Raw genomic sequence first — 21,154 nt, forward strand, 5'->3', positions numbered from 1 at the left:
CTAGTAGGCAGCAGTACTGACAAGCTGATATGAAGTAAATAAAAACACCTGCTGTACCGGTGAGGTTGGCGGGGTCTAAGGACCTCTACCTGAGATATACCGCAGCTGGGATTTGAGCCCCAGTCTCCAGCACAGAGGACAGCGTTCTTACCACTACACTATCCAGCCGCCCCAGTTTTAAATGAGACATTTCTATCAACATATTACGTGAGCTAAATTTAGATTCATACAATCTGTCTCTGCACAACAGCTGAACATCAACCATTCTCCGGATTTCAGTACCAATATTGGTTCATAAACCACAGAGCAAAGACGTTTCTGTTGCTCTGAGAAACACAGATTCACCATAATCACAGAACACCTGACCCGAGGTCCACTTGTTCACTTTGTACTGTTACAAACACAAATGTCCGTAAAACACTTGTTTTACAGCACAGTGACTGTCCACGTTACGTTTTAATTTTTTTAATTTAATTTAATTTAATTTAATTTAACCTACCTATACAAACCTGCCATCCAGGTAGATTTATTAAATACATTTTAAAATTCTAATTTAAGACGCTTTAAGGATCCGCAGAAACTCTGAATATGATTATAGGAGATTAAGACTTTAAAGTCTTAGTGTTTCTTAGTGACGACACTGAGCATGTGCAGAACTCTTTGGTTTCCTACCTGTTTGTCTGTTGTTCTTTTTGACCAGGAAGGGAACGACCTGAACACACACACACACACAGATTTTAACCTGGTTACTGTAAATTGATGTCAGGACACAGCAGAACAACCTTAAAATGTGTGGGTGAATCTCACCTGTGCTGCAGTGTGTGTGTTCTCCAGGTGAGCAGGAAGCAGAGACAGTGACAGGTCAGTCTGGAGGTCAGAGGTCAGTGTACCAAGGGGACCCATCAGGTCCTGATTGGTTGACTCAAAACCGACTTCTGACACGTCTAAAAAACAAAACAAAACATGGTCAAATCATTTAAAATCAAATCCATCAGCATCAATTACTTCTTTAAAGTTTTTTTTTAAATCTTGTAGCACGGTGGTTTTATTAGTTTATGGTTTTATCTTTTTTATTTTTATTTTTTAATCCTGCTTTAACAAAAAGTCTGTAAGCAGGAACATAAGAAGATCAAACAAACTGCTTTTCAATCAACGCATGCAGAAAAACTTGTCTGTGCTTTTATTATGAGCAGAGTTGAAAGTTGTGAAGCTCTTTTAACGTTTTCTCTTCAGCTAAATGAACACTGAACAGTTTTTCCAGGATGCTGCTGTTACCACAACCAGAGTAAAGAGATTATATCAGCCTTTCACACTGAGTTTAAGATACTTTTATTGGTGCATTAAGGTCTTTGTGGCTTCATTGGAAAATCCTACATCCTCACACAGCGGCTCTCTCCACAACCCACTGTGTCGTGAGGGAGATTTTTCAGCAGCATCATTTTATTATCAAACAGCGTCTCAGAGAAGAAACTTCAACATATTTTTAAAAGCTCATTTTCTGAAGTGATATTAACACATTTAATGTTTCCCACTTCCTCTGACTGCAACCAGCAGCTGCAATAACGAGGTCAAAGCTTTGGGTTTTCGTCTCATTCATAGATGCTTCAATTTTAATTTGTTTAGGTTCGATAAGACATTAGTTCAGTGGCATGTGAAAAAAAAATCAGGTGTTCTGTTAGATGAAAAACAGTTCCGTTCATTTCTATCTTGTCCTCTTGTTAAAGTGTTTTTTACGTTACTCAGCTCGAGGGTTGTGTAAAAAATCAAAAGCTTCATATTAAAGAAAGATTAGCAGACACGAGCTGTGTCTGCAGGCAGACGTACCTGCCACCTGTCCAGGTGAGAAGGTCTGATCCTGCCGAGCTGACATACCCTTGATCATCTCATAAGGTTCTGTAGTTCTCACCTCCCCAACACTCACCTCCTCCTCCCTCCCACAGGAGCTCTGAGGACACAGCAGGTCAGAGATCATTCTGTGTGTGTGTGTGTGTGTGTGTGTGTGTGTGTGTGTGTGTGTGTGTGTGTGTGTGTGTGTGTGTGTGTGGTGTGTACCTCCGGCTGTGGTCTCTCTCCTTGGTGGGAGGCTCCCTGCTCCATCTTGGTCAGGAGGTTCAGTAGGAGATCATGATCTCTGACCTGTCCTTCACTGGGGGAGTCAAAGTCCTGGAGGAGGGACAGACAGGAGAGCACTGTGTTAGTGCAGCAGGACCTTCAGTGTGTAAGCAGAGTGGGGGTTGAACCCCTGACCGTGCCTTGCACAGAGGTCCTCACCATGTCCTGCAGCTCCCGTAGAGAACTGGAGAAACTGCACGCGGCCTCCTCCTCTGACGGAGAGAGAACAACAAGAGTTCAAAGTTTACATGAGAACAACATGTAGAGTTCACTGTGGTGTCAGTCAGCAGAGCGCGCTCTGACCCAGAGCAGCACCGAGACCCACGTCACCCGCTTCACAGTTGGTAAGTTTACATGTACGAGAAGAGGCTACACGTCTGGTGAACATACAACACGTCTGGTGAACATACAACACGTCTGGTGAACATACAACGTGATGATTCGGACGTGTTGTTACAGTGATTATGAGTAATAATCAGCGACTGGCGTTAAATATCTGGGAGTCGAGATGCGGTAACTTTACTTCCTTCTTCTCTAACCAACTATCTTCAGACTGAAGCTACTTGACGAGTAGTGAAACGTTTGGACCTGATGAGGAGGAGGTAAATTTACCACAACTTCACCTGGACGGCTGAGAACCTTCCCCTCCTCTGTGTCGGCTCAGTTCTGTTTCTCTAAAGAGTTTTCTACATACAGTATTGATTAAATGTTATTTGTCACATCAACATAAAATGTTTCAGAATCAGAAACTGAACCAATGCTGAATGCTGCAGTAATTCTCTGTGTCTGATGTTTAACAGTGAAGCCATTTTAAAATCACTAATGGGTCCTGATGAACAGGTCCATTTTGGATCCAGTTCAGGAGTCATTCGGTTCTGATTACACATCTCATGTTAAAGTCTGAATATTTTATTTTTATTTTTCTGACCATCATTAAATCCTATGGAGCTAAAACTAGAACACTTTCCTCACTTCCGCCAGGTTCTCTTTAAGAACCCGGCATCACGTCCATCTGTTGCAGCGTTTCCTTCTTTTACCAGAAGAAGAAACAAAACCTTTCTGAATTAAAGACGTTTGCTGCTGTTGCTGCTCTAACATCCACCACGTCCTCACAGCTTCTGTCTTTCTTCCTATTCTGTGTTCGAGGTGCTGAAACAAACCATTTCCACCGTTTCAGGATCATAAACTGTGGCAGTGGATTATGAACTCGACATGAGAGTAAAACCTCAGAATCACAGTTCATTTCTGATTGATATGTTTTTTTGTTGTTTTTGATGCTGAGGACCGAGATGAAGTCAGGTGAGGTGAGCACCTGTCAGAGCAGCCTGCTGCTTCACGCTGACGAGCAGTTCTCCCTCTGAGATGTGTTTCAGCGCCGCTTCCGTTTCCCCGGTCACTGCACTGCTGCTACTGGAACTACTGGAGCTGGAGTCGTCTGAGGAGATGGAGGGGGACACTGGTCTGGGGTCAGGAGCAGGGGGAGGAGGAGATGGCGAGGGAGCAGGAGGGAGAAACGAGGTAGGAGGAGGATGAGGGGAGGAGAGGGGAGGCTCCTCTTCTGCGACTGACATCAGCCTGAAGGAGGAGAGAGAGTCAGGATCCAATAAAACACTAGAACCGACCGAGAGACCCGGACCAGAACTGGATCAGAACAGACCTGGTCCAGTGGTCTGATGAGTCATTGGATGTTAGCGTACGTACAGTGGTGGACTGTGTGTCTCCAGGTGTTCCTCTGGCCGCTCCTCGTCCAATGGCAGCTCAGCGTCTCCCCAGGTGAAAGTTGGCGGGGCAGGATTAAGGTCAGGTGGACTACCAGCAGAGGGGGCGGGCTCTGGGCTGGAGGTGGGTGTGGCTACATGCTCTGAGGTCACAGACAGAAAAACTTGTTAGACTCCACCTGCAACAACTTATTTGCTCCTGTTGCTGCTGCATCTCACCTGTGATTGGCTGAGGGTCCTCATTCAGCTGGCTGATTGGTTCAGAGAGAGGGGGTGTGGCCAGAGGCGTAACTTCTCTGCCAGATGGAATTGGACTGGATGAAGGAGTTGGTACTGGTGTGGGAACCAGCAGAATCAGGGTCTCCTGAAACAGAGCAGGATCCAGTTTGAGATCAGGACAAAGACACAGACTGAGGTTTTTCTGACCCCTGAGTTTTTCTACCTCCTGAGCTGCTGGTCCTGGTTCTGGTCCTGTATTCAGTGCGTCCTTCTGCCCGAGCATCACAGTGACAGTCTCTGTCAGAACCTCGTTGACAAGCTGCCTGATCAGAGCTGAGTCCACCTCCATGTTGGAGTCTACGAAGAGCTGCAGACCTGCACCTCCCACTGCCTCCACTACACAGAGAGCAGAGACACCGCTCACTTCAGTCACACCTGGTCTAAGATCGCTGTTCCTTGACACATACACCCCCGGTTTGGTACTGGTCTATTCAATTAAATTAAATTCAATTCAGTTTTATTTGTATAGCGCCAATATACAACAGAAGTTATCTCGAGGCACTTTAAAGTGTTTAAGGTTTAAGACCTTACAGAAAATATTTATACAAAAAATTATAGAGAAAACCCAACAATCCCATTTGAGCAAGCTTTAGGCAACAGTGGAGAGGAAAAACTCCCTTTAGAGGAAGAAACCTCCAGCAGAACCAGGCTCATAGTGGGCGGCCATCTGCCTCGACCGGTTGGGGTGAGTGGAAAGAGAAGAGAGAAAAGAACAGCAGGCAATTAAGACAACAACAAGCAGCAAGAACATTGGGCAGGTCAACTGGATTCTGGAGATGTACAGCTCCAGGCCGAGGATACCTGCAGGAAAGTACAGAGAGAGGGAGACAGAGAGGAGGAAACACAACTACAGGAGAGAGAAGACAAAGTTAATGACATGCAATGGTAGCATTTGAATGGATAGAGGAGAGGAGCTCAGTCTATCAGTAGAGTTCCCCCAGCAGACTAACCTATAGCAGCACAACTAAGAGATGGTTCAGAGTCACCTGATCCATCTCTAACTATAAGATTTATAAAAAAGGAAAGTTTTAGGTCTAGTCTTAAATGTGGAGAGGGTGTCTGCCTTCAGAACCTGAACTGGGAGCTGGTTCCACAGGAGAGGGGTTTGGTAGCTAAAGGCTCTGCCTCCCATTCTACATTTGGAAACTCTAGGAACCACAAGTAAACCTGCAGTCTGAGAACGGAGAGTTCTGCTTGGAAGATATGGAACTATGAGGTCTTTAAGATAAGATGGAGCCTGATTATTAAGGGATTTATAAGTGAGGAGAAGAATTTTAAATTCAATTCTGGATTTTACAGGGAGCCAATGGAGAGAAGCTAACGTAGGAGAAATATGATCTCTCTTACTAATTCCAGTCAGAACTCTGGCTGCAGCATTTTGGATTAACTGGAGGCTTTTTAATGAGTTATTGGGACAAACTATTAATAATGAATTACAATAGTCCAGTCTGGAAGTAACAAATGCATGGACTAGTTTTTCAGCATCACTTTGGGACAGGATGCTCCTAATTTTAGCAATGTTTCTAGTCTGTACTAGTCTGTACTGGACTCAATCTTCCATTCTCTCCTACAAACCTTTAACAGAATATGACCAATTCACCAATTTCACCAATATTAAGAGCTCTGTTCTGATTGGTTCGTCAGTCAGTTCACTCACCAATGTCTGAGGTGAAGCTCCGCTCCTCAGCCTCTGATTGGTCTGTGGAAATGTTCTGGGCGGGGTCAGAGCAAGGGGGGTGGTACATCTCTGAGATCATCCTGGACATCAGCTGTTGCTCCACCCTGAACACAAGACAGTGGCACAGTAGAAACAAGTAAAAGCCATAACATGACCGTTCAGACTGGTTTCTCACCATTCCACCAGCCGGTCCTCCAGGGCATCTCTGTGCTGGCCAAAGACCAGGATGGGGCCCTGATCCTGGGCAGGGGGGACACAAGGAGCCTGAGGAGGGAAGTGTGGACCCTGGTACAGGACTGGAGGAGGAGACGGACCCCCATCCAACTCTACAGCCTCCTCACCCACCACACTCACCTCCTCCTAAGGGTAGAAACAAAGAGTAGTGGTGTTTTTTCTTCTGCTGTAGACTGAAATAAAACTGAGTTCTCCACCAGCTCTAGAACACGTGACTCAAAAATACACAGCAGATACATACAGATAAACCCAGGTCGGTGCTCCAGTTTTTGGAATTTAAAATACTGATTGACTGAGTGAAAAACTGAGTCCTTATAGAAACTGTCCCGTCATGAAAACACAAACTCTACTTCATGTAAAGACTTTTAGATCTGCAAATCCTGCAGAACCACCTGACAAAGAACTTCAGACGTGTCCAAAATCCATGTGGGACCAACATCTCCTCTCAGAGCTGATATGAGACAGAAAACGTCTCAGTGGTCTGACGTGTCTGGGTTTAGAATCGATCCATGTTCGGGTCTCGTCTCCTCAGGATGACGGAGGTCAGTGTGGTTTTCTGTTTGTCCAGCAGGTGGAGCTGTGGGACTGCAGCTGACTCACATTGGAACCAGTTAGTTTTCACGTGCACGGTGAAGAGGAAGAGAGGAAGGTGAAGGTTTACCTGAACGACATCAGCCACAGACTCGAAGTCAGTACCGGGGAAGATCAGCTCTTCATCCTCCTCTTCCTCACTCTTCCTCTCAATGTCAACAGTGCGTGATGGAGGACGTGGAGCTTCACCTGCATCCAGCTGCTCCACCCTCTGTCAACACAACAACACCTGTCGACTTAATTGTTGTTAAAAAAAAAAAAGTGAATAAACAATTTATCTAAAAAGGTAAAACTTCAGTTGGGGGCCAAACATAGTTTTGAAGGGCCAGAGGTTTTCCCGAGGCCACAACATTAAAACAGATTCTGTAGAAGGTGAAGCAGACGTGTTCTAACTATCACCACGAGTTTCTGTGTGTGATCGAACAACAGCTCACATGTGACTGTTGCTCAGGTGCTCCATTGTCCATGGCAACTACGCTGGCTGCAAGAGGAGCTCTAGGTGGTGATGTCACTTCCTGTTGATGCTCATTAAGACGCCTGGAGGACGACTTCACCCTGGGATGACCTGTGGACATAGGGTTAGATTTAATTTTTTTCTATTTTCCATGTTAATTTTTCTTTTTCTTTTACTGGTACTATTTAATAGTACTAGTACTTTTTTTATAGTTTCTTTTCTTTTTATGTTTTGTTGATTTGAGATTTGACTGTTAACGTTTATAAATAAAGGTCTTGTACTTGTAAAGGTCAGGAACTACACTGGAATTTCTAGGTAATGGGGTCCTTACAGACAGTCTTATTTACACCCAAACAAACAGTAATAATCTGTAGATGTTAATTGGTAATTAGTTAACTTGCCCAGAGGGATCGCCATGGGAACAGATTGAATGTCAATACGGTCAGTAGAGGTCATGTGGGTGGCGCTGAATGTGGGGCGATGATGCCGTACAGGTGACAGACTGAAGGGTGGAGCCAAACATGTCTGAGTCTTACAAGACTTCACCTTCACACCTGATAGAAAAGAGAAAGAGCAGAAATTCAAGAAACTAATGTTTGATCAAAGTTTGTTAAAGTTACAGGTCAGAGTGACATTAACAATATTTACACATATAAAATTTAAATTATAAGAAAATGTTCAACTTGGATTGTTCTTCTGCAGTGACTGTCGATCTCCATCAGTCAGATTCACACGTAATTATCTTATGCTGATTCATTTTTCAGAATCTTTATTCATTTGGATGGAAACAGACTCACAGACGCTCAAAGGTTTGCTCAAAATCCTTTTTCTACAAATAAGGTCATGTTTTTCTTTACCTCTCACACTTTCCACTAGGCGGGGGCGGGGCTTTCTGCCGAGCGCTGAGGCAGGTGAGCTGAAGCGAAGGTATGGACTCTTCTTCAAAGTTCGTCTCAGACCTTCATACGGAGCTCTGCCGTATAGACGTGTCAGGTATGATTCTCCCTCCACCTGTTCGCTGTCTGTCACCACGCCTTTCATCTTGTCAGGCTCCGCCCTCTGCACCTGCTAATAAACATCATCAGTGACACACTGATCACCTGTGTGTCACTGATGATGTGAATCAAATCAAGAGTTCAGCCTTACCACTCTGCGTACAGCTGTCTGCAGTCTGCTTCCTTTTCCACTGGCTGTCTTACTTCCTGTTCTTCTGAGCGTGCTCATTGGCCTCCCCTTCACCGAGTGGGGGGAGCACTCAGCAGCACCCTGCTGTGATGTCACCGCAATGACGGCGTCCTCTGATATCTCAGCCTGAGGAAAACCAATATCTGTCTGAGTTACGAGCTAAGACCTAGCTGCTCCCCATAACACCCTAACCCTAACCCCAACCAAACATTAAACACTGAGGGTTAAGTTCCATTTCTGATACTTCCCAGTAGAATGTGACAACCCTTCAAGACCAGAACCAGATATCGGAACCGAACCCTGCTGTGCTGTCACCTGGATGTCTTTGGTTAAGGTGTTGATCCAGGCATCCACGGTCTTCTTGATCCGAACCTCCTCAGTCCAGTCTCTGCAGAGGACACAGGACACGAAAACAGGTATAATGTTCAGTAAGAAACATCTTTAATTATTAAGTAAAGGGAATAGAAAGTGACAGCTGTCAATCAAAGTGATGTCAACGCAGGCTGCAGGCCGTCTGTCAATCATCATAATAAACGCACACATACGGTACACACACACTGGTCTTTGTGTAGCTGTGAGGACGCTCATGTAAAACAATCCCCTTATCCCAACTCTAATCTAAACCTGATTCTAAACGGTCCTTTGGAGGGGTAAGAACCAGAACAGTGACAATTAGAAAAGTAAAAATATTTTCGTCTCTTTTGTTTAACGCTCTCTTGTATTCACCATGGGTATGAGAGAAACTGCAGTTTTAATTCTCTGCATGTACTCTACATGTGGTAGAATGGACAACAAAGTAGACTTTGACTTAACTTTCAGTACACACATGGCTAGCTTTAGCCTGGACAATGGTTAGTCACCTGTTAGCAAACATTAACACCAGCTAATTACCAGCAGTTACCTGGTAACAGCCTGTAAATTAGTAGTAGCTACTTGTTAGCACCAACTACCTGTTAGTAGACGACCGGTTGGAGGTAGTTACTTGTTAGCAGACTCGTTCACATTAGCTACCTGTTAGCAGCCAGCGCTTCCAGTTGGCAGTGAAGGACCTCTCCGGTCTTGACTCTCAGCAGAGCCTCTAGGTTTTCTTCCAGATGTTTCTTCTGTCGCTGAACCCGACGGAGCACCTGACCCGCCTCCTCCAACAGGGATGGAACCACAGGACTCCTCTGAACTGGCATCGACTGGGACTGCTGGTTATAACTGTGTTTGGACTGGATTTCTTGGAATAGGCTTTGATGGGACTGGAATTTTAGGGATTGGGTCTGGTTTGGTTGGGACTGGAAGTGTTTTGGATGGGACTGATTTTCATGGGACTGGGATTTCTTGGACGAACTGTGATTGGATTGTTTTTTTTCAGACCCTGAGTGGTTTTGATATAAGTTGGAGTAGTTTTGTTGGGACTGAGTCTGGTTTTGCTGGGATTGAAGGTGGTCTGGTAGAGGACTGGTGGTTCTCAGAGAGTTTTCTGGCTGTGGGGCAACAGACTTCAGATCACAAAACCTCTCTGCACAGACATTAGGACTCTGTTGTATTAATGTCCCAAGTTGAGCTTTCTCTCAGACTCCAGAACAAACCCAGAATCTGTCTACTCACCGTCAGCAAGATCTTCATCTCACTCTTCAGACGTCCCATCTCCCTGAGCACCTCATTGGCTCTCTTTGCTGCCTCTTGACTGTAATTGGCTGAAGACTGCAGGTGAGTTCCTTCAGGTGGATGTGTTGCCATGGAAACACTGGGAAGACAGACAGAGAACAGCAGAGTTAAGGGGAGATGTAAATAAGTGCAACACAAAGTTTGATTTTCTCCTCTAAAGTAATTTCCCCTCAAACACGCAGCGTCTTATTTTGAAAGGAGCAGAATAAAAGGAAACGGTACAAAAATGCATGAAGCTAACAGAGATAGCTAAAACTGAACAAGGAGAGTAATAACAATAATAATAATAATCACATACTTTATTGATCCCTTTGGGGAAATTTTGGTTGGGCATCTGCCAGAAAGTACAAATCAGAGCTACTATGGGGTTTCTGTGTCTTGTCCAAGACACACTGACAGGTAGTCAGGAAGAACCAGGAATCGAACCATTGACCTGGGGTTCGTAGATGACTACGATGCCAACTGAGTTACTGCTTGAGTCTCCTGCCTCCAGAGTCCACAAGAGGAGGTGTGGAGGTTTCGGGCGGGGATAAAATGGCCGCCACTGTGACCTCCTGCTCTGTCATTTACCAGCTGAGTAAAACTCACACAGCTGCTGCAGGCGGTCTGCTGCTGCTGTTGCTAGGCAACACCTCAGTGGTTTCTCATGGCGACAGGGAGCAGAGATGCTGAGATGCTTTCATTCATGGAGAGGAGAGAGGGAGGACCTCTCCTCTCTGCTTCCCTCCCCCTCTCTTCCTTTCTCGTTGGCTTCTTTCCTCTTTCAGTTCCTAATCTCCTCTTTTGTTTTCTTCACTCTACAGAACTTTACGTGCCACCAATAATTCATGAGCTTTGTAGTAATTCGTAGAGATGAATAATGATTAACCTTTTGTTTCATTTTGTCCTTGTGGTTCCTCTCCCTCACTCCCTCGGGTAAAATGGAGGATTTATGACCAAATCGAAGTACTTTCAGTCACGTGTGGTTGGACAATTAATCTATTAGTTGATCAACATAAAACTGTTGGTCAAACCAAAGACATTTGAAGGCGTCAACCTGGATTTTGGGAAACTCAGATGAACATTTTATGTGTTTTCTTCCATCTGGGCTAAACGTGGAACCGTATCAGCTACATGTGGAAAACACGGATCCATACTGATACTGGCTAAATCATCTAAACCTAAATGACTTAGTGTGGATATATTTTCACTCAGTGTGGACATGAACATGTGGACCTTTCTGGGCTAAATGGGTTAAATCAGACATGGACAGGTTGAATGTGGTCCTTCGACTAGATGTGGAAAATATGACATCCAAGAGGTAGACCTAGACACATTTCATTAAAACAAGATTTTAATTGAGTTAATTAACAATAGGCCAGAAATGAGCTAAATATATAATCACAAAAGAAACAGTACATGACAAAAAATAAAATATATGAGCTAAATGTGGACTATTTTGGTAAAAACAAGAGTCCAGATGGGATGGGACACTGTGAATCAGTGCAGGCCAAAAGCAACGTAGAGAAATGTGGGTCCACTGGGACCATTGGTGGACCCTGGTGTCCTAACTTGACTAAACCCCTCCAGCTAAATGTGGGAGCATGATGTGGTAATGTGGTAAATCTTGGACACATTAGGGTGATATACACATACAGTACTTGTAGTATCTGTACCATCATCCTGTTGGGTCTTTTTTAGAATTAATTGAGGTTCAGTTATAAATAAATCAGCACAAAGGTTCAACCGACATCTGCAGCATCACCTCAACATGACTAACAAGACGGAGACAAAGAAACAATAAGGCAGAGACAGCGTGGAGCTGGGGGTGAAGGAGCAGGGATGAGGGGCTGGAGGCAGTTCTGCAGCAGGGGAGGGGGAGGGTCAAAACCAGAAACTGTCAACTGCTCGTTTGTCAGGCAGAGGAAAAGAAAAAATAGAAACATGGAGGGGAGGGAGGATGAAGGCATCACGGTGAGACACTCGTGGATGGGGGGTGGGGGGTGTAGTGGGGGATGCTGGGAGAAACTGCTGACATCATCGTCTATAAATGGAGTCGATGCTGTGAGACGATGAGGGAGAACAAACCACACACACATTAAACATCCACCCACAGTAAGTCCTCACGCCTGACCTCCAGCCTCTACACCAAATTTAAATAATCTTTATGAGCAGGAACATTTTAATTATTTAACAGCATCAACAAAACGGAGTAATGAGGTTTCACACTCAGACTGAAAGACAAACTGACAGTGGGTCTTTGTTTCCCAGGCGAGGAGGCAAGTAACTACAGCAACCACAGCATCCTGCACGGCAACGGGCTAAAAGGACCAAAAGGAGGAGGACAGAAAGAGTCTGCAGTGACGTACAGACAGAGGAAACTAAGGCGGCATCCAAATGAGTTTTTCCTCAACACACACAGACCTGATCTACTGTTGGACAGGAAACGTGTTTTTACCTGTCGTTTCTGCTGCTTAGATGTCGTCACGTTCAAACACTCTGCAGAGCAGGAGCTGCCCCTCCCACACACACTGATGGGATGTGAGGACTCTAGAATCCTAAACAGGAAACCACCGTGGACCCCAGAGTGTGTGTGTGTGTGTGTGTGTGTGTGTGTGTGTGTGTGTGTGTGTGTGGTGGTAAGGTGCCCTTGGCTCAGTGCTGCAGCTCCACACTGTGCATGATAATACAAACACAAACACACACACACAGGTGTGTGTTGTTGCTCAAAGAGAAAAATCTGCAATGCAGTAACAAAAACTACTACTGATACTTCCTACCACGGCTGTTAATACTATTGTTTCCTGGTGATCATATCAGTCTGTCTACAGCTGTTGTGTTTTCTGGTAGTAATAGCAATAATAGTACTGTTTCTCTATAGTACCTACTCCTACACATAGTACTGCTACATCTGATACAAACACTACAGTAACTACTGGTACTGTTACTAATGCAGATGAAATGAGTACTGCTGTTACTACAACTGATAATTGCACTGCAACTACTGAAAATTGTGATTATGGCACCATACTAGCAGTAACAACAGCTTGCTTCTATAACAATTCTAATAAAACTAGCAAAACTTCAAATACTACATATTCCAGTCTGCACTGCAATGGGTACTATTGCCGTTTACAGAGTACAAATGGATTCTGATGATCCTATAATTACTGCTGCAGCCATATACTCTACGGTACTGCAGATTGGATTTAATATCTCCATGATTCATCGTCTTATCAATCGTTCAAACGTTCTGTCTGTAAAATATCAAACGCTTCAAAAGCTTTTCTCTCGAGACGTCGACTGTCTCGTTTTGTTCGACTAGAGGTCCAAACACAAGATTCACTTTAAAATTATCTACGAGAAGGAAAAGCAGCACGTTGTCTCTGAAACCGTTTTCACTACTTTGCTTGAAAAGAGGAAGGTTTGGATATTTCCAGATGATTTGTGCTGCAGTGAAGCAGCAGCTCTGCAGACAAAGACTCTGCAGTCTCTCTGTTACGGTCTCCTCCATCTACCCATCCTGCCAGCCGATGTGGTTTCCATGGTAACCGCCAGCCAATAACAGGCCTGTCCCCCACCCCCCTTTCCAATCCCAAACCCACCCAGATGAGGAGACCCGCCGTGTACCAGCAGCAGGAGCACGTCTGTAACTCTGAGAGAAGCTGCAAAGAAAAACAACAACAGAGCTCGACACGTTTACGACGACAACAAGAGACATCTGGGAGAACTAGTACTAGTACTACTTACTGGTACTGCTCGCCACTACTAAAACTGTCACCATTACTACTACCATTACTAAGTATTACTGCTGCTGGTTCAACTAAAGTGTAAGATGGTGCATTTTAACTAGCAAACCTCAGCCTCACTGTTCTAACTGATCAGTGAAGGCCAAGCGACAGCTCAGTTGAAATAAAGACAAAGGTTTCTCCTCTGTGCAGCTGCAGTATCAGTAACAGTAACAGTATCACTACCACTTTAGGCTTTACACTATTTAGTGTGTCACCGTTACAGAGTTTGGATCTGATGCTTCCTCTAACAGTGATTTCAGTTTCTGATTCACTTACTGTTGAGTTATCAAATGTCTTATTGACCCTAGCCCCAACAAAACAAAGGTTCTGTAAAGGTCATTGAGATGCTGTGACAGTAATTGGGCTGATCATGCTCAAAACCCTCCAGAGTTCTGCAGAGAACAGTGAAACATTCCTGCATTGCTGCTAAAAGAAGGACACATAAAAAAAAGATAATTCCAACGTTGTAATTTGAGTTCACTCAGGTTTTATGTCAAATTTAGTTTGAAAATGTTATATCAGATATATAGAAAAAAATGTAACTGTACATTCCAGTTCCTGTCTACCCACCATGTTTTATGTGCTTTCCCCACATACTGCAGAAGAAAATGAGCTATTGGTTAAATCTTCTAAACATACAATGAGACTTTATTGATCCCTGAGAAGAAAATTCATGTCAGCTGCACAGTGACAGTAGAGATGAATGTTTCTGTACATGATCTCAGAAATAAATGTAGTAATAATAAGTAGGATGCAATTTAGCATAAATTAGCATGCTGTTATTATGCTAATTTACACTTCCTCTGAAGTAAAACTTTGAATTATTTATTGGAATAAAATATCTGAGAGCCTCTTTCAGCCCTGCGTATCTGTTCAACCAGAAGGAAAAGTCACTGAAAAGTTTCATACCAATGAGATTTATTACAATTGACTCAGCTCCAAGGCACATTACAAGATCACATGTGTTTGTTTCATCTGTTTTATCATCTGTCACAACAGGAACAGAAAATATGTACAAAAATGAAAACAGAAATAGGCTGATGTGTTCTTGTGCGGTTGATGAAACAATTTTTTACAGTAAAAAATGTAAAAAAATATTTGTTTAAATTAAAGAAGAATCAATTAAATACTTTAAAATGCAAAACAATCAAATTTAAAGGTCAAAAACATCTAAAAATCAGATCAACAGTTGAAACCCCGTGTAAAAACTAAAAACGGATTTAATAAAGTGACAGTGTGATGATGAAGTCAGTGTTACTGTGACTGAGAGCTGTCGCTGAACCTGTTTAAACACAACATCACACCATCACTGTTCACGCCTCCGTCACCTCCACAACGACACAAACACTCCGACTCTTTTGTCTTGTTGTTTTTTTTTTTCTGAAACATCCACATGTAAAATATTTATACGTTCCACCCTCTGCAAGAAACAGCAGCTGACACGAGTCCTTTAGAGCAACTACTCCGTCTGAAAAACTTAATTTTTCCAATAAAATCTGTCGAGTTCGGCAGAGCGTAAACCTCCTGATCTGCTGGAGCACAGGGCCAAACATCAAACAGCGCGTTGAACTAAGGCCGTTTACTTTGTCCCCATGTTCCAAAGTTGAATTGAAAGTGATGAGAGAGCACATGAAATATCACTGTAAGCTGATGAATCCTTTATTACAGATTTATTATGATAAATGTTCAGACTACAAATGTTGTTGTAAATTTTACCTGAAACAATAATTTAACCAGTTCCCAGTGAAAATGGACTCTTTGAAGCATCTTTCTACGACAGCATTTTAGTGCTGGTGGTTAGGTGGCCGGGATAGACAAAAACAAGTAGAAGGGGCTTCAACTGGCCTCTGGAGTATCCATGTTAGTCTAGATCAGTAGGTTTGAATCCTTTTCACCTTCTGGGTTTAATTTCCAAACATTTGTTTGATTTAACCTTTGCCTGAGATCTGGTAACTTGTTTACTGATCACCATCTTCCTAAATTGAATTCTGCTTTCTGTTATTATTATCGTTATTATCTCGAGAAATAATCGAACACGGGGCTGCAAATAATGAGTTTCACTGATTATCTAAAAAAATTCTTTGTTCTGCACAGTTGTCATTGGGAACAGAACTTTTAGTTTTACAGTTTACACTAAAAATTACAGTAAAGTTCACAGTCTACAGTAGCTCGATGTGGCAGCTGTAGCTAGTGACGTTAACGAGTCTCTGACCTCTGGGGAAACTCTTTAATGTCACTGTGAATAAATTGGTAAAACTATTTGTGTTCAAACATGAGTCTTCCTGTCAGCTTCCATTTACAGCAGCTGGTGCTGAATGAGCCTTTTGTAAACTGATGATGACCCTGCTCACTCTTCTTCGCCGTAGGTCTGGATTTAACTATATCTCGGTCTGATCCAGACCAAAGTCTACAGGTTGAGTATGTGGGATTTTAAAATAGTGACAGTCTGTCGGAGAGCACAGAGACAACTACAAATGTCTTGTCCATTTGTTTGCATAGCACGGTTCAGAAAACTACCAAATATTCCCAGTTTGAACCAGAACTAAACTGGAACCATTTTTATCATTTTGACAATAGTATGGATTCATTTTGTGTGTTTCAGGTTGAGCTACTACGTCCTCCGATTATCACAGGTGAGAAAACTGAAATTCACTGTGCTGTAAATGAATCCAAACTTCATTTAAACCGTGTTTTCATGCATTGTGAACATTGGAGCTGCACATGTGATAAGTCTGTGGTTTCATGTCTGATCTTCACTTTTTGAGCTCTGTCCTGAATTTGAGCACACGTCCTCACTTTAACCTGGTTTCTTGTGTAAGTTTGGGATCAAATTCATCATTTCGCTGCCATTTTCGTCCCATAATTAACTAAAGGACAATTGAACTTTACTTTAACTCCGAAATCAGTTTGTTATTTTGGACATGTTGGAATAAAAACTTAATCACCAGTGTCAGCAGCTGGATAAAAAGACAAATAGTGTGGAAGGTGGAGGTTTTAATGTTATAAATCACCTACTGACGTTCTCGTTTACCTTTTATTCTGTTGTATCCCCTGCACCACCTGTGTTCACTGTCTCAGTAAGGATTGTGGACTCGCCAGTCCAGGACTTTATTTTAATGTGTTGTACTGTTTTTGCACCTTTAAACTTTTCTAACTGACTTTATATCATCAATATTCAGACAGTGTCTCAGTGTGCACGTCTCCTCTTCCTCGTACAGGAGAGCTCGGCCCGACTAATACAGATTATATTTAACTGTGGAAAGCAGTTTATCTGTGCAGTGACTTTAAACTCTCAGTTTTCTTTACATACTCAGAAACAAGCTGCTGAGACACGATGTGACTGAACAGCGTGTTGAAAGTTTTATATTAGACCAGTGTTCATGATCAGATCAGAGAAAACGGATCTGACCTGAAATGCCGGTTCATCCACATGAACATGTGACTCTGACGATAAAAAGGCAGAGGAAAAGATCAGCTGACCTTTATACTAAAATCTGAGTCTGAATGGGTGTTGGACAGTTGGTCGGACCAAAACATCTGGACACTGTTCAGACGACTGTCGACTGTTTTCTAACATGTTGGAGAATAAATTAGAGAGTTTCATCAAAAACCACTGAAGTTCTGGTTCAATAATGTGCAGGAATAAAAACATGTTCTAGATATTATCCATCAGTCGCTGTTGGTACGATGCTGATGGAGATTATTTTCCCACAAACCTCCTTAAAACTTAAAACCCGATCTCTAAGGTAAGATAACTAACATTATTTACAGCCCAGTGTCTGGTTTCTACTCTTGGTTCAATTCCTTTTACTGACAGACAGGTTGGAGAAAATCAGGTTTAAAGCTCAGCAGCAGACTGACCAGTGGTTCACCTCAGTGTGTTTTTGCAGAGTAGCCCTCCTCCTCCTCTTCCTCCTCCTCCTCCTCCTCCTCCTCCTCCTCAGGGGTCTCTCTCCTTCTTTACCTTCACATCTCCTGCCAGGATCGTGGCTATCTCCCCCTGCATGAAGGCCCAGGGCACATTGGAGCCCACCAGGGGGCACTTCTCCCCACTGGGGCAGTACACCTCCCCGGAGGCTCCCTGGGCCTTGATGCTCTCCCTGGAGCAGGGGAAGCAGAACTTGTGGTTGGGGACGGACGGACACTGCACGAAGTGCGTGTCCTCTAACCGTTCGTGGCAGATCGTGCAGCACAGGGGCCCGCTGTTGGCCATGGGAGAGTCGGGCACGTTCTGCGCGTGCACCTGGTCCATGCCACCTGCGGACTGAGAGGACCCGGACAACCCCAGCTCTCCGTTGCGGGACGACAGGCGCCTTTGTCCGGACACGGAAGCGGGGGACACCGGGCTGCTGCTGTTGTGTCTGGAGGAGGAGGTGGTGGAGTGAACCGAGTCTCTGTCCTTGCCGGGGGAGTGCGCGTTCCCGAGCGTGTCAGCGACTGACATGAGCGCGGCCATCGGGGACTGGCCGTTCTGTGGAGCAGCGGCGGGTTCCGGGGGGGTGACGCGGCCGGAGGGGAGGCCTGGGTGTCCCGCGCCGAGCGGAGGCGGCGGCCCGGTGAAGGAGCCCGCAGCCATGGAGAGTTTGAGGGCTTCGGTCTGGCTGTTGATCCACTGCTGCCTCTGCTGCTCATCCGTCAGCTTCAGGCCGCCGTCCGCGGAGTCCGGCTCCGGGGACGCTTTCCTCTTCCTCACCCCGGCCCTGGAGCTGCTGCTCCCGCTGCCCGAAGCCAAAGCCCGGCCCGGGAGCACCAGGGAGGTGGGCAGCAACGGGTAGCTGCCGTCGATGTAGGGCTGCGGCAGCATGTCTCCTCCCAACACCTCCTTAAAAAACCGCAGTGACTCCGGGAGCAGGTCCCCGAGCAGCCGCCAGTCCCCGGAGCCGTGCTTCTTCTCGTACTCCAGGTACTTGAACCCGGAGGACAGACCTCTGCCGAAGTCCTTCATGCAGTCCTGGTACATCTGCTTGGCCACCCCCGAGGCGCTGGAGAACACGTTCCCGGAGCCGCTCGGGTACTCGATGAAGATCTTCAGCTCGTAGTCCATCCCGGGTTTGGACACGGCGTCGAAGGCGAACACCCTGCCGACCAGGCCGTGGTCTTTCTTGAAGCGGACGTCGAACGGGGTGCAGCCGGACAGAGTGACCAGCGTGTCCCGCACGATCTTCGGCTTGCTGGCCCACTCCTCCTGCCGGTTCCGGAGGCTCTCGCTCAGCTCGGCCAGAGCCTCCGCGTTCCGCTGCTTCTCCTTAAGCTCCCGCTCCTGGTCCGTGCTGGACACCGAGGCGGGCCGCTTCCCTCCCGGCTCAGACAGCCCCACCTGTCCGGGCAGGGACACGCTGACCATGGCGCCCTGCGGGGCGGCTCTGCTCGCCACTCCGTGCGCGGCCGGTCCGTTCAACAGGGTCTGAGGCAGCAGGTTCGGCGGCACGTTCATTTGTCCCGGGGCCGACACCAGCCCGCCGTGGCTCCTGCTCCTCGAGTTCGGACTCTGTCGGTTCAGCTCGGGCGGTCCGTCGTCTGGTTTAAACCCGTTCGGACCTCCGAGTCCGTTAGGCAGCCTGCTGCTGTGCCCGCTGTAGTCAAACCGGGCCCGGCTGTCCGCACCGAGCGAGTACCGGTCCAGACCGGGCTGCTGGGACTTCCCCGGTCCGTCCGCCTGGTGCTGGTGGTGGTTGAGCTGCCCCCCCGGCTCCTTCCCGGTCAGTAATACCGCCTGGCTCTTCGCCACGGCGGGCTGCTGCTGCGGCGGCGGAGGCGGTCCGCCTGCGGGGGATCTGCCATCCTGGAAGCCGTGAGCCCGCTTCAGGTGGCGGGTTGTCTCAATCACGAACTCGATCCGGTCCGCGCCCTCGTAGTTGACGCAGCCCCGACACACGGGTTCCGTGAAGTCCCAGATCATGGCCCAGGGCATGCGGGGCAGGTCGCACAGGTAACATGACTGTCTGCGGGACGAGGAGACCTGCGGGGAGGTCATCTTCCCTCTGCCCGGCTCCCTCCCTGCCTCCTCCGCGGAGCCACTGACGGCGGCTCGGTTCGTCCCGCTGAGATCAGCCCAGAGAGGAGGACAGACGGGCGGACTGCAGTGACTCCTCTCGGGTTATTGTTCCTCCTCCTCCTGCTGCTGCTGCCGGAGCTCCGTGTCGTGCTGCAGAGACAGAGGAGGGGGTGGCGTTCTGCTTTTTTCCCTGCATGCTTCACTCTCAGACAAGCTGAGGAATTCGGATTGTGCCCCCCCCCCCCCCCCTCCTCTAGGAATGCCACCTGGTAGAGTAGTGACGTCACCGCCCCTCCTCCTGCAGCTCCTCTGAGACTGAAACGACATGATGCCAGTTTCCCACCTCCTCCCCCTTCTCCGTCACCCCCCAGTCTGAATGGGGAGCTGCAGCAGCCTGAACGTTGCAGCTGCAGTGGAACCAGAACCAGGTTGAGCCCCCCAGGCTCTTTTTCTGTCTGAAATGGATCAGGATCCTCTGCTGACAAACTAAACCAGGTCAAGGAACTGAAACAGCATGGAACCTGGGGGGTGCATTTTAGATTACAGAACCCAGGTATCATAGTTTCGTGATGAACCAGCATCATGTTCCTGTTTCTCCTAATATTTGTGAGACAGCAGTGGAGCCCCCCCCCCCCTTAAAGATGAACTGATTCATTTAAATCCCAAACATCTGTATCTGTTGCCAGGCAGGTTTCACCTCTCCACCCCCACCACGCTCCTCCTCTTTGTTTTCTTTATATCATATGTTTATATTTTTATCACCAGGTCTGACTCAGTTATTAGTGGTTTTATTTTTCATCATGTTGGACCGAACAAACACAGATAAAAGTAAAACTAATATCAAATAAACAACCAGCACTGTGAGGTTGGTGTACACACACACACACACACACACGAGCATCAGCGTGCCGCTGATGGATACTGTCTGTGTTACCATGGAAACGCCTTGGGGGAGGAGGAGCTGCTGAAGATACGACTCTGAATGATTATGCAAATCCACTGAGCTGCAGGTTTTAAATAAAGACACAGGCTCCATCCAGCTGTTCATCACAAATAGAAATCAGCTGAGGAAACTCTGATGACAGATAATCTGTGGTCATGTGTAAGATAAGAAGTTATCTCAGACTGTTCATCAGCAGTTAACTGACCTGTTACAGTTCAAACGTGTTGATCATTTGACCATAAACTAAATATTTTGTTTGGGCTGTCGATTGAGTAAATATATACAGTATATATAATACAGTGGCAAGAAAAAGTAAAACGGTAAATGTTCTTACTTATATAGCTCTTTTCTACCTAACTGGTACTTAAAGCGCTTTACACTGCGTCTCATTCACCCATTCACACACACACACTCAGCTGATCTGACTCACCAGGGGCAACTTGGGGTTCAGTATCTTGCCCAGTGACACTTTGGCATGTGACATGGCAGCCGGAAATCGAACCACCAATCCTATGATTGGCAGACAACTGCTCTACCTA

At 45.9% G+C, this 21,154-nt stretch overlaps 2 protein-coding genes across 2 annotated transcripts in view; both read right to left on the bottom strand.

Moving 5' to 3' along the window:
- kiaa0586 (KIAA0586 ortholog) overlaps positions 1-21,154 on the bottom strand; it is a 34,184-nt gene that overhangs the window by 4,595 nt on the left and 8,435 nt on the right. The window contains exons 10-28 of the mRNA XM_026339321.1: positions 9,848-9,986; positions 9,263-9,723; positions 8,567-8,639; positions 8,213-8,377; positions 7,924-8,131; positions 7,468-7,620; positions 7,047-7,177; positions 6,683-6,823; positions 5,963-6,147; positions 5,767-5,891; positions 4,273-4,445; positions 4,050-4,194; positions 3,814-3,973; positions 3,425-3,687; positions 2,272-2,324; positions 2,053-2,163; positions 1,825-1,945; positions 808-944; positions 673-712 (exon numbers count right to left, since the gene is read on the bottom strand). Of these exons, the coding sequence (XP_026195106.1) occupies positions 673-712; positions 808-944; positions 1,825-1,945; positions 2,053-2,163; positions 2,272-2,324; positions 3,425-3,687; positions 3,814-3,973; positions 4,050-4,194; positions 4,273-4,445; positions 5,767-5,891; positions 5,963-6,147; positions 6,683-6,823; positions 7,047-7,177; positions 7,468-7,620; positions 7,924-8,131; positions 8,213-8,377; positions 8,567-8,639; positions 9,263-9,723; positions 9,848-9,986 (2,984 nt within the window). The remainder of the gene's footprint in view (positions 1-672; positions 713-807; positions 945-1,824; positions 1,946-2,052; positions 2,164-2,271; positions 2,325-3,424; positions 3,688-3,813; positions 3,974-4,049; positions 4,195-4,272; positions 4,446-5,766; positions 5,892-5,962; positions 6,148-6,682; positions 6,824-7,046; positions 7,178-7,467; positions 7,621-7,923; positions 8,132-8,212; positions 8,378-8,566; positions 8,640-9,262; positions 9,724-9,847; positions 9,987-21,154) is intronic.
- irf2bpl (interferon regulatory factor 2 binding protein-like) lies at positions 14,579-21,027 on the bottom strand. Its single transcript, XM_026339322.2, has one exon. It carries the CDS (start codon positions 19,649-19,651, stop codon positions 17,618-17,620), a length of 2,034 nt encoding a protein of 677 aa, XP_026195107.1. The 5' UTR covers positions 19,652-21,027; the 3' UTR covers positions 14,579-17,617.

This window comes from Anabas testudineus, chromosome 22 (genome assembly GCF_900324465.2).
Source record: "Anabas testudineus chromosome 22, fAnaTes1.2, whole genome shotgun sequence".
In the NCBI taxonomy this organism is placed as follows: Eukaryota; Metazoa; Chordata; class Actinopteri; order Anabantiformes; family Anabantidae; genus Anabas; species Anabas testudineus.

Bases quoted from the DNA above. Each gene is read 5' to 3' on its own strand.
- irf2bpl (XM_026339322.2), bottom strand. From the start codon at position 19,651: ATGACCTCCCCGCAGGTCTCCTCGTCCCGCAGACAGTCATGTTACCTG.